The sequence below is a fragment of the Chiloscyllium punctatum genome, chromosome 7 (genome assembly GCF_047496795.1).
Source record: "Chiloscyllium punctatum isolate Juve2018m chromosome 7, sChiPun1.3, whole genome shotgun sequence".
NCBI lineage: Eukaryota > Metazoa > Chordata > Chondrichthyes > Orectolobiformes > Hemiscylliidae > Chiloscyllium > Chiloscyllium punctatum.
In genome coordinates, this window is record NC_092745.1 from 129,517,730 (window position 1) to 129,530,836 (window position 13,107).

At 46.5% G+C, this 13,107-nt stretch overlaps 1 protein-coding gene across 1 annotated transcript in view; it reads left to right on the forward strand.

Moving 5' to 3' along the window:
* dnase2b (deoxyribonuclease II beta) overlaps positions 1–1,223 on the forward strand; it is a 36,496-nt gene extending 35,273 nt beyond the window's left edge. Inside the window, exon 6 of the mRNA XM_072574813.1 lies at positions 619–1,223. Within this exon, the coding sequence (XP_072430914.1) occupies positions 619–965 (347 nt within the window). The 3' untranslated portion in view covers positions 966–1,223. The remainder of the gene's footprint in view (positions 1–618) is intronic.
* Positions 1,224–13,107: the final 11,884 nt, after the last annotated feature.

Here is a 13,107-nt window from a genome sequence, read left to right on the forward strand (position 1 = left end):
CCCAATGCCCTTAGGGAAGAAATTCCAGGATTCCGACCCAGTGACAGTGAAGGAACAGATGGTGACTGGCTGGGAGGGGATAGCTACCCTTGTCCTTCCTGGAAGTAGGGGTTGTAGGTCTGGAGGCCACTATGAGTTGTTGCAGTGTATCTTATAGATGGTACACTCTGCTGCTACCGAGCAATTTTGGGAGTGATTGCTCAAATATTGTTATTCCTATCATACTCTGATTTTTCTCCCAGAGTTTGCCTGCCACAGTTAATTACCTCAACTCAATTCTGTTCTTTCTCTGTATTCAGGATATTGTAGAATATCCTGTCAGCGTCTTTCATTATAGAGTCTCTCGCTCTCTCTCTCTCTTTCTCTGTCTGTTAACCCTCTGTTACAGAGGGTTGTTAACCTGACAGGTTGTAAATAGGAACATGAGGATATTTAATATGAAACTGAACAAATTGAAAGACCTAATTTTGGAGCTAAGTTTCTATCTTCTTCAAACCGTGTGATTAAAATATGATAACAGGAAGTGTTTTGTGGTGAGGGAGTAGCAGCAGATGTGTGAGTTCAAATATATTCTCGATGTATCTTTCACCACCAGTGCCTGTTGTCAATATTTTTCAGATATTTATGCAGCCTGGGTTGCTCAGGATCTGAAGACGGATTTGTTGGCACAAACTTGGAATGGCACCAAGTCCCAGCTCCCTTCGAACTGCTCCCTCCCCAAACACATCTATAATGTTGCCAGGGTCAAATTGCCAGGGCCAGCCAGCTTTTACTCGGACTATGACCACTCCAAGTGGTGTGTGTCACTGCGTTACCATGAGCAGTGGGTTTGTATCGGAGATCTCAATCGGTCAGTTGGTCAAATGTGGAGAAGTGGGGGCCTTCTCTGTACACAGCACCGGAATATTTACCAAACTCTGCGGAGGTCGGTCTCCTGGTACATTAACTGCACAATCTCTCAGTAGTGGAATGAGAGGACAGCTGACACCAAGCGAATCACAGAGCAAACTGGAGGATCAACATCCCATCTTCAAACTAAGCAGTTTACAACCTTCTGGGCTCAATACTGAACTCAATACATTCAAATTGTGAACCCGTTCCTTCCTTTTCTTATAGCTTTACTTGTTATGTTTTCTGTCACCTTCTCTCCCCACCCCCACCCCTGTGGGACTGTGTTCTTTCCAGTCTGACAGTTAGACACACCATTCTGCCAATCGCAAATTCTGAGTCAGAAAGTGTGACACTGGAAAAGCACAACAGGTCAGGCAGCATCTGAAGAGCAGGAGAGTCAACGTTTCAAGCATAAGCTGTTCCCCAGGTCTCGAAACGTCAAGCTTATGCCCGAAACGTCGACTCTCCTGCTCCTCAGATGCTGCCTGACCTGTTGTGCTTTTCCAGCGTCACACTCTTCGACTCCGACTCTCCAGCCATCTGCAGTCCTCACTTTCTCCATTCTCACATTCCGATTACTTAATCATAGAGTAACATAGCACGGAAACAGACCCTTCGGTCCAACTAGTCCACACAACCGTAATCCAAAACTAAACTTGTCCCACCTGCCTGCTCCTGACCCATATCCCTCCAAGCCTTTCCTATTCACATATTCACCCAAATGTCTTTTAAATGTTGTAACTGTACCTGCATCCACCACCTCCTCAGGACATTGATTCCACACACGAACCACCCTCTGTGTAACAAATTTGTCTCTTATATTTATTATAAATTTCTCTCCTCCCACCCTAAAAATGTGCCTCCGGCCTCGAAATTCCCCATCTTGAGGGGAAGACACCCACCATCGACTCTATCTACACCTCTCATAATGAACTTCGATCAGGTCACCTCACAGCCTCATACACTTCAGTGAAAGAAATCCCGGCTTATTGATATTCTTTCTCCCCCAGCACTCCAACCCCCCCCTCACCTGGTGGGCGGCACGGTGGCACAGTGGTTAGCACTGCTGCCTAACAGCGCCAGAGACCCGGGTTCATTTCCCGCCTCAGGCGATTGACTGTGTGATTAGATTAGAGTAGATTAGATTAAATTAGATTACTTACAGTATGGAAACAGGCCCTTCGGCCCAACAAGTCCACACCGCCCCGCCGAAGCGTAACCCACCCATACCCCTACATCTACATCTACATTTACCCCTTACCTAACACTACGGGCAATTTAGCATGGCCAATTCACCTGACCTGCGCGTCTTTGGACTGTGGGAGGAAACCGGAGCACCCGGAGGAAACCCACGCAGACACGGGGAGAACGTGCAAACTCCACACAGTCAGTCGCCTGAGGCGGGAATTGAACCCGGGTCTCTGGCGCTGTGAGGCAGCAGTGCTAACCACTGTGCCACCGTGCCGCCCATTCTCCCCGTGTCTGTGTGGGTTTCCTCCGGGTAATCCGGTTTCCTCCCACAGTCCAAAGATGTGCAGGTCAGGTGAATTGGCCATGCTAAATTGCCCGTAGCGTTAGGTAAGGGGTAGATGTAGAGTTATGGGTGGGTTGCGCTTCGGCGGGGCGGTGTGGACTTGTTGGGCCGAAGGGCTTGTTTCCACACTGTAATGTAATCTAATCACCTCCCCCCCCATTATTGTATAAATGCTGCCCCCCTCCACACTTCACATCAGCTCTGGTGAAGAGTCACCTAGACTCGAAACATTAGCTTGTTCTCTCTCTATGGATGCTGCCTGATACACTGTGATCTCCAGCATTTGTTGTTTTTCAGTTCAGCTTCCAGCATCTGCAGTAATTTGTACCGACACCAACCTTTCATTCATTGTTGTGGCCAGCATAGCCGTTAGACAACATGCCTAGCTTCTGCTCTTCTCTCTGTCTGGCAGATTACATGAAGCAGCAACAGAAATTGTCAGTCGACCTCCTGCTCAACTGCGTCACCTGCATTCATTGGAACATAAACCCATTTGCAAAATGCAGCCTGTTTCTTTGAAGAAATAATTCTTACGATTTAGATTCCTCCTTTCCCCATCTTCCCCCAGCTGAACTGGAGTTTTCTGGGTTTACCTGTTGAGTCTTTCAATAACAATACCACCATCATAAATCTTATGTGAGTCATTGTTTCAGCCCGTCCGAAACCTCCAAATCATCCACAATGCTTTTAACTTTCTGTGAGAAAATGCAAGGGTCTCCTTCCCTTCTAAGATGGGAGTTATTTTCATCTTAGGCAGAAGATGGTGGTGCAGATAGTTACTTATCACCCTGCTGTGTCACATTTCTGAAGCCTGGCCTCCTAACTCAGAGGTAGGGACACTACCACTGCTCCACTAAGTCAAGTATAATGTACTATTTTGGATATTGGATTGTTACTTGGGTAATTCTAACTACTTAATATGCTAATCATTTACTATGTAGAGAGGAAATAATGCAAATCACATGATTTGGTCTCTTACAGAAGCTCATGGAAGATGCAATAAGATGTGTTCCAATAAACCTCTAGTTTCACATACCTCTGCAGACATGTGAAGATTTTGTGTTAGACTGTCAGGCCATAAGCTCCAGCAGCAGAATTAGACCATTCAGCCCATCGGGTCTGCTCCATCATCCAATCATGGCTGAAATGCTTCTCAATCCCATTCCCCTGCCATCTCCCTGTACCCCATGATCCCAACACTAATCAGGAACCTCTCCATCTTTGTCGTAAAGACATTCATGACTCGACCTACACAGCCCCCTGCAGCGATGGGTTCCACAGAATCACAGCCCTCCTCCTCATCCTGATTCTAAAGGGTCGTCCCTTCACTCTGAGGCTGTGCGAGTCCAGCAATTCCGTGAATATTACAACAGCCATACACGAATGGCCTGTGAGTGTGGTAAGGTGAGATCTGCACTCATGTTCTTGAATATAACTGTTTACATGAAAACGTAGAGAAGATTAATTGTAGGTTCAGGAGTTAACCTTTTGTAATTGTCCACTCTGTGCTGATAACTATGACTGGAGATTCATGTGACACATTTGCTTTGAAACAAAGAACATTCCTGGAGGGAGTGTACTGAGAGGTTATGTCCCCTTGTGGGAGAGCTTAGGACCAGATGGCATTATCTCAGAATAAGGAATCATCCTTTTAAGATGGAGATGAGGAAGAGTTTCTGCTCTCTGAAGGGAGTGAATCTGTGGAATTCTTAGCCGCAAGGGCCGTCGAGGCTGGGTCATTAACGTAGAACATAGAACAATACAGCGTAGAACAGGCCCTTCAGCCCTCGATGTTGCGCCGACCTGTGAACTATTCTCAGCTCGTCCCCCGACACTATCCCAAAATCATCCATGTGCTTATCTAAGGATTGTTTAAATCTCCCTAATGTGGCTGAGTTAACTACATTAGCAGGTAGAGCATTCCACACCCTTACCACTCTCTGCATAAAGAACCTGCCTCTGACATCTGTCTTAAATATATCACCCCTCAATTTAGAACATAGAACATAGAACATAGAACAATACAGCACAGAACAGGCCCTTCGGCCCACAATGTTGTGCCGAACTTCTATCCTAGATTAAGCACCCATCCATGTACCTATCCAAATGCCGCTTAAAGGTCGCCAATGAATCTGACTCTACCACTCCCTCGGGCAGCGCATTCCATGCCCCCACCACTCTCTGGGTAAAGAACCCACCCCTGACATCTCCCCTATACCTTCCACCCTTCACCTTAAATTTATGTCCCCTTGTAACACTCTGTTGTACCCGGGGAAAAAGTTTCTGACTGTCTACTCTATCTATTCCTCTGATCATCTTATAAACCTCTATCAAGTCACCCCTCATCCTTCGCCGTTCCAACGAGAAAAGGCCGAGAACTCTCAACCTATCCTCGTACGACCTACTCTCCATTCCAGGCAACATCCTGGTAAATCTTCTCTGCACCCTCTCCAAAGCTTCCACATCTTTCCTAAAGTGAGGCGACCAGAACTGCACACAGTACTCCAAATGTGGCCTAACCAAAGTCCTGTACAGCTGCAACATCACCTCACGACTCTTGAATTCAATCCCTCTGCTAATGAACGATAATACTCCATAGGCCTTCTTACAAACTCTATCCACCTGAGTGGCAACCTTCAAAGATCTATGTACATAGACCCCAAGATCCCTCTGTTCCTCCACCTGACCAAGAACCCTACCATTAACCCTGTATTCCGCATTCTTATTTGTTCTTCCAAAATGGACAACCTCACACTTGGCAGGGTTGAACTCCATCTGCCACTCCTCAGCCCAGCTCTGCATCATATCTAAGTCCCTCTGCAGCCGACAACAGCCCTCCTCACTGTCCACAACTCCCCCTATCTTTGTATCATCTGCAAATTTACTGACCCACCCTTCGACTCCCTCCTCTAAGTCATTAATAAAAATTACAAACAGCAGAGGACCCAGAACTGATCCCTGCGGAACTCCACTTGTAACTGGACTCCATGCTGAATATTTACCATCTACCACCACTCTCTGACTTCGACCGGTTAGCCAGTTTTCTATCCAATTGGCCAAATTTCCCTCTATCCCATGCCTCCTGACTTTCCGCATAAGCCTACCATGGGGAACCTTATCAAATGCCTTACTAAAATCCATGTACACTACATCCACTGCTCTACCCTCATCCACATGCTTGGTCACCTCCTCGAAGAATTCAATAAGACTTGTAAGGCAAGACCTACCCTTCACAAATCCGTGCTGGCTGTCCCTAATCAAGCAGTGTCTTTCCAGATACTCGTAAATCCTATCCCTCAGTACCCTTTCCATTACTTTGCCTACCACAGAAGTAAGACTAACTGGCCTGTAATTCCCGGGGTTATCCCTATTCCCTTTTTTGAACAGGGGCACAACATTCGCTACTCTCCAGTCCCCTGGTACCACCCCAGTTGCCAGTGAAGACGAGAAGATCATTGCCAACGGTACTGCAATTTCCTCTCTTGCTTCCCACATAATCCTAGGATATATCCCGTCAGGCCCGGGGGACTTGTCTATCCTCAAGTTGTTCAAAATGTCCAACACATCTTCCTTCCTAACAGGTATCTCTTCTAGCTTATCAGTCCGTTTCACACTCTCCTCTTCAACAATACGGTCCCTCTCGTTCGTAAATACTGAAGAGAAGTACTTGTTCAAGACCTCTCCTATCTCTTCCGACTCAATACACAGTCTCCCACCACTGTCCTTGAGCGGACCTACCCTCGTTCTCGTCATTTGTGGTTATGCCCCCTCGTATACATTGACGTCATCATCCTAGCAAAAAGACTTCCACTGTGTACCCTATCTAATCCTCTGATCATCTTGTATGTCTCTATCAAATCCCCTCTTAGCCTTCTTCTTTCCAATGAGAACAGGTTCAAGTCTCTCAGCCTTTCCTCATAAGACCTTCCCTCCAGAACAGGCAACATCCTGATAAATCTCCTCTGCACCTTTTCCAATGCTTCCACATCCTTCCCGAAATATGGGAACCAGAACTGTACACAATATTCCAAGTGTGGCCGCACCGGTGTTTTGTATAGTTGTAGCATGATATTGCGGCTCTGGAATTCAATCCCTCTATGAATGAAACCTAACACACTGTATGCCTTCTTAACAGCACCATCCACCTGGGTGGCAACTTTCAGGGATCTATGTACATGGACTCCAAGATCCCTCTGCACATCCACACTGCGACGAATCTTTCCATTGACCCAGTACTCTGCCTTCCTGTAATTCTTTCCCAAGAGCAAAACCTCACATTTAGCTGCATTGTACTCCATTTGTCACCTGATGAAGGAGCGGCACTCCAGAAGCTAGTGTGCTTCCAATTAAACCTGTTGGACTATAGCCTGGTATTGTGTGGTTTTTAACTTTGTACACTCCAGTCCAACACCAGCATCTCCAAATCAGATCAGCCATGATCACATTGAATAGCAAAGCAGACTCTCCCAAAAACCTGCTACAACTGCAGCTACCTGCTCCTGCACTCAAAGAGTCCCTAAAGTGTTGAATCAGGCCATTCAGCCCATCAAGCCCACACCAACCCTCCAAACAGCATCCCAGCCCGTCCTGCAACTCTGCATTCCCTATGGGCTGCACATCCCTGGACATTATGGGCAATTTACTATGGCCAATCCATCTAACTTGCACACCTTTGGAAGGAAACCAGAGCACCCAGAGGAAACCCACACAGTCACGGGGAGAATGTGCAAATTCCACACAGACAGTCACCCGAGGCTGGAATCGAACCCGGGTCCCTGGTGCTGTGAGGCAGCAGTGCTAACCACTGAGTCACCATGCCACACTCAAACCCTCTTTGCAATAAAGACCAACCAGTTGTCTTCCTAACGAAAACAGAATTTGCTGGAAAAGCTCAGCAGGTCTGGCAGTGTCTGTGAAGTGAAATCAGAGTTAACATTTCGGGTCCAGTGACCCTGCCCCAGAGCTAACAGCTTGGTGTACCTACATGCTTGCTTTCAGTGACAGGTGTACAATGGCCGCAGATCCTTTTGTACATCAACGTTTACCAATCTATTACCGTTTAAATAGTCTCCTGCCTTTCTGTTCTTCCCACTGCAGTGGAGAACTCATACTTACACATATTACACTGTAATTTAAAAAAAATTTTTTACTGGATGTGGGCATCACTGACTTAGCCAGCATTTACTGTCCATTCCGAGTCAGAAACAATGAAGCAGGAAAATAGGAGTCGGAGTAGACCATTCGGCCCTTCGAGCCTTCTCTGACATTCAAATAACAAAGAGCAGTACAGCATAGGAACAGGCCATTCGGCCCACCAAGTCTGCACTGACACATGACACCTTTCTAAACTAAAAACCTTCTGCTTCGAAGCAGTCCGTATCCTCTATTCCCTGTCTATTCATATAACCGTCAAGATGCCGCTTAAACGTTGCTAATGTAAACTTTGCAGACTTGTAGTACAATTCCCTCAAAGTGACAGCACCCTTCATATTCCTGAGCTCTACCCACATGGCCTCACGTGATGAGCCCTCTGAGATGTCCTTCCTAAGTACACCTGGGATATTCTCCCTAATCAGTAATGCAACTCCCTCACCTCTTTTTACACCCCTGTCTCAACTAAGTCTCTGGAATACCTATAACATCATAGTTGTATGTATTAATCCAAGCTCTGAGTTCATCTGTTTTACCCTGCCATACTCCTCACAGTAAAACAGATGCACTTCAGGCCTCAGTCCTGCTGTGTTCAGTAACCTCTCCCTGCCTGTTCTTCCTCTCTGCCTTACTGGCCTGCATCACTGACTACTCCTTGGTCCTCTTATTTGCTGACCTACTGCTCTGGTTCCCATCCCAGTGTAAACCCTCCTGAGTGATACTATCAAACCTCCCTGCCCCTCCAGTTTAGGTGAAACCCATCCTTCTTGTACAGATCCCAGCCATCTCTGAAGGTATCCCAATGTTCCACATTCCTGAAGCCCTCCCTCCTACACCAGCTCTTTAGCTACCTATTTAACTGCATTATCTTCCTATTTCTAGCCTCACTGGCACATGACACAGGAAGTAATCCCGAGATCACAACCCTAGAGGTCCTGCTTTTCAATTTCCTACTTAACTCCCAGAATTCCCTTTGCAGGCTCTCATCTCTGCTTTTGCCCATGTCGTTGGTACCAATATGGACCACAACCTCTGGCTGCTCATCCACCCCCTTCACAATATCCTGTGCTTGCTCAAAGACATCCTTGACTCTGTTACCAGAGAATAGTGAGGACCGCAAATGCTGGAGAGTCAGAATTGATCAAGTGTGGCGCTGGAAAAGCATAGAAAGTCATGCAGCATCCGAGGAGCAGAAGAGTCGACGTTTCAAGCAGAACCCTTCATCTGGACTAGACTGGGGAGGAGGAAGGGGGCTGAGAGATAAATTGGGAGCAGGGGTGGGGGTGGGGTGTGGGGCTGGGGGAAAGGTCTATATTCCTTCCCAACTATCTGCTCCACCCTGCCCACTGACCCCTAGCACAATCACCTCCCATCTGTATCCACCTATCACCATCCTTTCCACCTTTCCAAACTGTACAAAACAGGAACTGCTGAAGAAACTCAGCAACTCTGTGATATCACCACCATGTTCCCCTCTGAGCCACTCCCTATCCTGACTTGAAAATCTATCGTCATTCTTTCAATGTCATTGATTCAAAAGCTTGGAATTCCCTCCTTAAGAGCATTGTGGGTCTCCCTACAGCACAGGGACTGCAGCGGTTCAAGAAGGCAGCTCACCCCCACCTTCTCATAGGGCGATTAGGAATGGGTAATAAATGCTAGCCCAGCCAATGATGCCCACATCCCGTGAACAAATGACAAACAAATGACACAGCCTTTGACCAGCTGCAGTTGTCCATGTGCCAGTGTCACTGGAGACTAGCATATGGATACTCTATCCCCTTCCCTTTGGGGGCTGACCCAGGGGGTTTGTAACCTCCAGGCTGCACGTTACCCAGGGGTGAGCTAGATATTTAATCCATTGCGAAGTGAGACAATGTTCCCCAAGGACTTTGTCTGACCATCACCCACCTCAACATTCCCACTGATGTAAAACTCCTCCTGCCAGTTCAAATTTCCAACCTTCGGCCACAGAGCGTTATAGAGGTTTACAGCATGGGGGAGACAGGCTCTTCAGCCCAATGGGTCCAGTTTGCCCAGATTTCACAATTGAAACTAATTCCATTTGCCTGGGTTTGATCCATATCCCTCCATACCTATCCATGTACCTATCCAACTGGTTCTTAAATGATGAAATGGTATTCACCCCACTACCTCAGGCAGCCCGTTGCAGACACTCACCACCCTGTGTGTGTAAACATTGCCCCTTTGTACCTTTTCTACCATTCCCCTCTCACCTTCAACCATTGCCTCTAGTTTTATACTTCCCTAACCTGGGGAAAAGCAGTTGGCTACTTACCTTAACTATGCCTCTCATGATTTTATAGACCTTTATAAGGTCACCTGTCGGTCTCTCAGGAAAAAAGATATCCAAAGCTTAGATTCCTGTATCCAAACTGCCTTCCAGCTCCTTGTTCCCCCCTTCATCCCACACTCAGTGGCTTCCATTTCAACAAAGCATTGTTGTCTTTCTTCAAATGTGGCTGCGACCCTCCAATACTCTATCGGCTCCCCAGCTCCTGGATGTCTGACTTCCTCAAACTCTGCTCTCTCCTGCTTTTTGCATTTAAACACTCCAGACAGTGACAGAGTGATAAAATCACTGGGCTGGTCATCCAGCACCCCAGGTAAATGTTCTGGGGACATGTGTTTGAATCCCATCAGACTGGCTGTTAGTCTCTAGATTTCAAAAGCATCTGGAATGAAAAGCTAGCCTAAAGGTGATGATGGCAGCATAATCTGAGAATGAGGGCTAGATTGTTCAGGAGAGATTTTAGGAAGCTCTTCGACACACAAAGGGTGGGAGAGGTTTGGAACTCTCTACCACAAATGGCAGTGGATGCTGGATCAGTGTTGATTTTAAAAATGTGATGGGTAAATTTTTGTGAAGCAAAGATTTTAATGGATATGGGCTTAAGATAGGTTATATAGAGTCATACATTAATCATGATTTCATAGCAGAACAGGTTGAGGGGCTGAATGAATCCTGGAATTCCTACAGTGTGGAAACAGGCCCTTCGGCCCAACAAGTCCATATCAACCCTCCGAAGAGTAATCCACCCAGACCCATTCCCCTACTACTCTACATTTACCCCTGACAAACGCACCTAACCTTGAAAAATGTGGTGCTGGAAAAACATAGCAGACCAGGCAGCATGTGTTTTTCCAGCACCACATTTTTCAACTCTGGTACTCCAGCATCTGCAGTCCTCACTTGCTCCTAAACACACCTAACCTACCCATCTCTGAACAGTGTGGTCAAGTTAAGGTGGCCAGTGCACCTAACCTGCACGTCTTTGGACAGTGAGAGGAAACCTACGCAGACACCGGGAGAAAGTGCAAACTTCACACAGACAAGTCGCCCGAGGGTAGAATCAGACCCAGGTCCCTGGCGCTATGAGGCAGTAGTGCTAACCCTGGGATGGCCTACTCCTATTTCTAATGACCTATGTTGGATGTAACCAATGTCAAATGTTGTAAAATCCAATCTCATTCACTAATATTTTTCAGGGAAGGAAATCTTCCAGACCCACAGCAATGTAGTTGACTCTTAATTTTTTGTTATTCTCTTGTGGGACAGGGGCATCACTGGCTGGGCCAGTGCCTTGGAGCCTCCTGTGAAGCGCAGCTGTACTGCGTCTTCTGGAATTTATTTGCTTCTGTTCCTGCTGCCTCTGGTTGCCGGTTCCAATTGCTTGTTGTAGTGGCCGGTATATTGGGTTTAGGTCAATGTGTTTAATGATGGAGTCCATGGCTGAATGCCATGCCTGTAGGAAATCTCTGACTGTCCTCTGTTTAACTTGTCCTATGATCGCTGTGTTGTCCCTGTCGAATTTGTGGTATTTGTCATCTGGGACAGCTGGTCGTGCTGTTTAGTGGTTGGTTGGTGTTCATGAATGCAAACTGCTCGTTGTCTGCTTGTTTGTCCGAGAGAGTGTTTTGTGCAGTCTTTGCATGGAATCCTGTAAATTACGTTAGTCTTGCACATGATGGATATGGGGTCTTTTGTCCCTGTGAGTTGTTGTCTGAGCGTGGCTGTTGGTTTATGGGCTGTCATGAATCTGAGTGGTCAGTGAAGTCCTAAACAGAGGACCTAATTTTGAAGGACCTCCCCCATATTTACCTGACATATACTTCCTTCTTTTTCTGAAACAAACTCTCGCTATCCTTTGACAACCAGGTTCCCTGGACTTGCCCTTGCACTTTGTTCTTAGAGGAACATGCTGGGTACATTACTTTTAAAAGATTCCCACTTTCCAACTGTTGACTTACCTGCAAGTAATTGTTCTGTGTCCTTGCCAGATCCTGTCAATTGATATTACATTTATGTGAGGAACAAGAGGATGGCCAGAGTGAGGATTGGGCCAATCAGGGATAGTGGAGGGAACTTTTGCCCGGAGTTGGAGGAGGTAGGGAGGTCCTCAATGAATACTTTTGAGGAACCTTGTTGTTTGTGAGAACAGATTGATACACTCAAACAGGTTGATATTACAAGAAGGATATGCTGAAAAGTTTGAAAAACATAAGGATAGATAAGTCCCCTGGACCAGGTAGGATATAGCCAAGGTTACTACAGAAATTGAGGGAAGAGATTGCTGTGCCTTTGGCGATGATCTTTGCATCCTCACAGTCCATTGAAGTAGTGCCAGATGATTGGAGGGTAGCAAATGTTATTGTTCAAAAGAGGGAATAGGAATAATCCTGGTAATTACAGACCAGTCCTACATCTGTGGTGGACAAATTTTTTTAGATTACCTACAGTATGGAAACAGGCCCTTCGGCCCAACAAGTCCACACTGACCCTCCAAAGAATAATCCACCCAGTCCATTCACCTATATTTACCCCTGACTAATGAACCTAACATTATGGACAATTTAGCATGACCAATTCACCTAAACAGCACATCTTTGGATTGTGGGAGGAAACTGGAGCACCTGGAGGAAACCCACACAAACACAGGGAGAACTGCGTGTAAACTCCACACAGACAGTTGGAATCAAACCCGGGTCCCTGGTACTGTGAGGCAGCAGTGCTAACCACTGTGCCACCATGCCGCCCAATTATTTGAGAGGATTCTGAGAGACAGGATTTATGATTACTTGGAAAACCATAGTTTCGTTGGAGATAATCAGCATGGCTTTGTAAGGGGCAGGTCATGCCTCACAAGCCTATTGAATTCTTTGAGGGTGTGACAAAACACATTGATGAAGGTAGAGCAGTGGATGTGGTTTACATGTTTTTCTCAAGGTGTTTGATAAGGTTCCCCATGGTAGACTCTGTCAGAAACTAGGGAGGCATGGGATACAGGGACATTTGGCTGTCTGGATACACAACTGGCTGGCCCACAGAAGACAGGGGTGATAGAAGATGGAAAGTATTCAGCCTGGAGCTTGGCGTCCAGTGGTGTTCCTTGGGATCAGTTCTGGGACTTCTGCTCTTTGTGATTTTTATAAATGATTTGGATGAGGGAAGGGGAAGAGAGGGTTAGTGCGTTTGCCAATGAAATGAAGGTTGGTGGAGTTCTGGATAC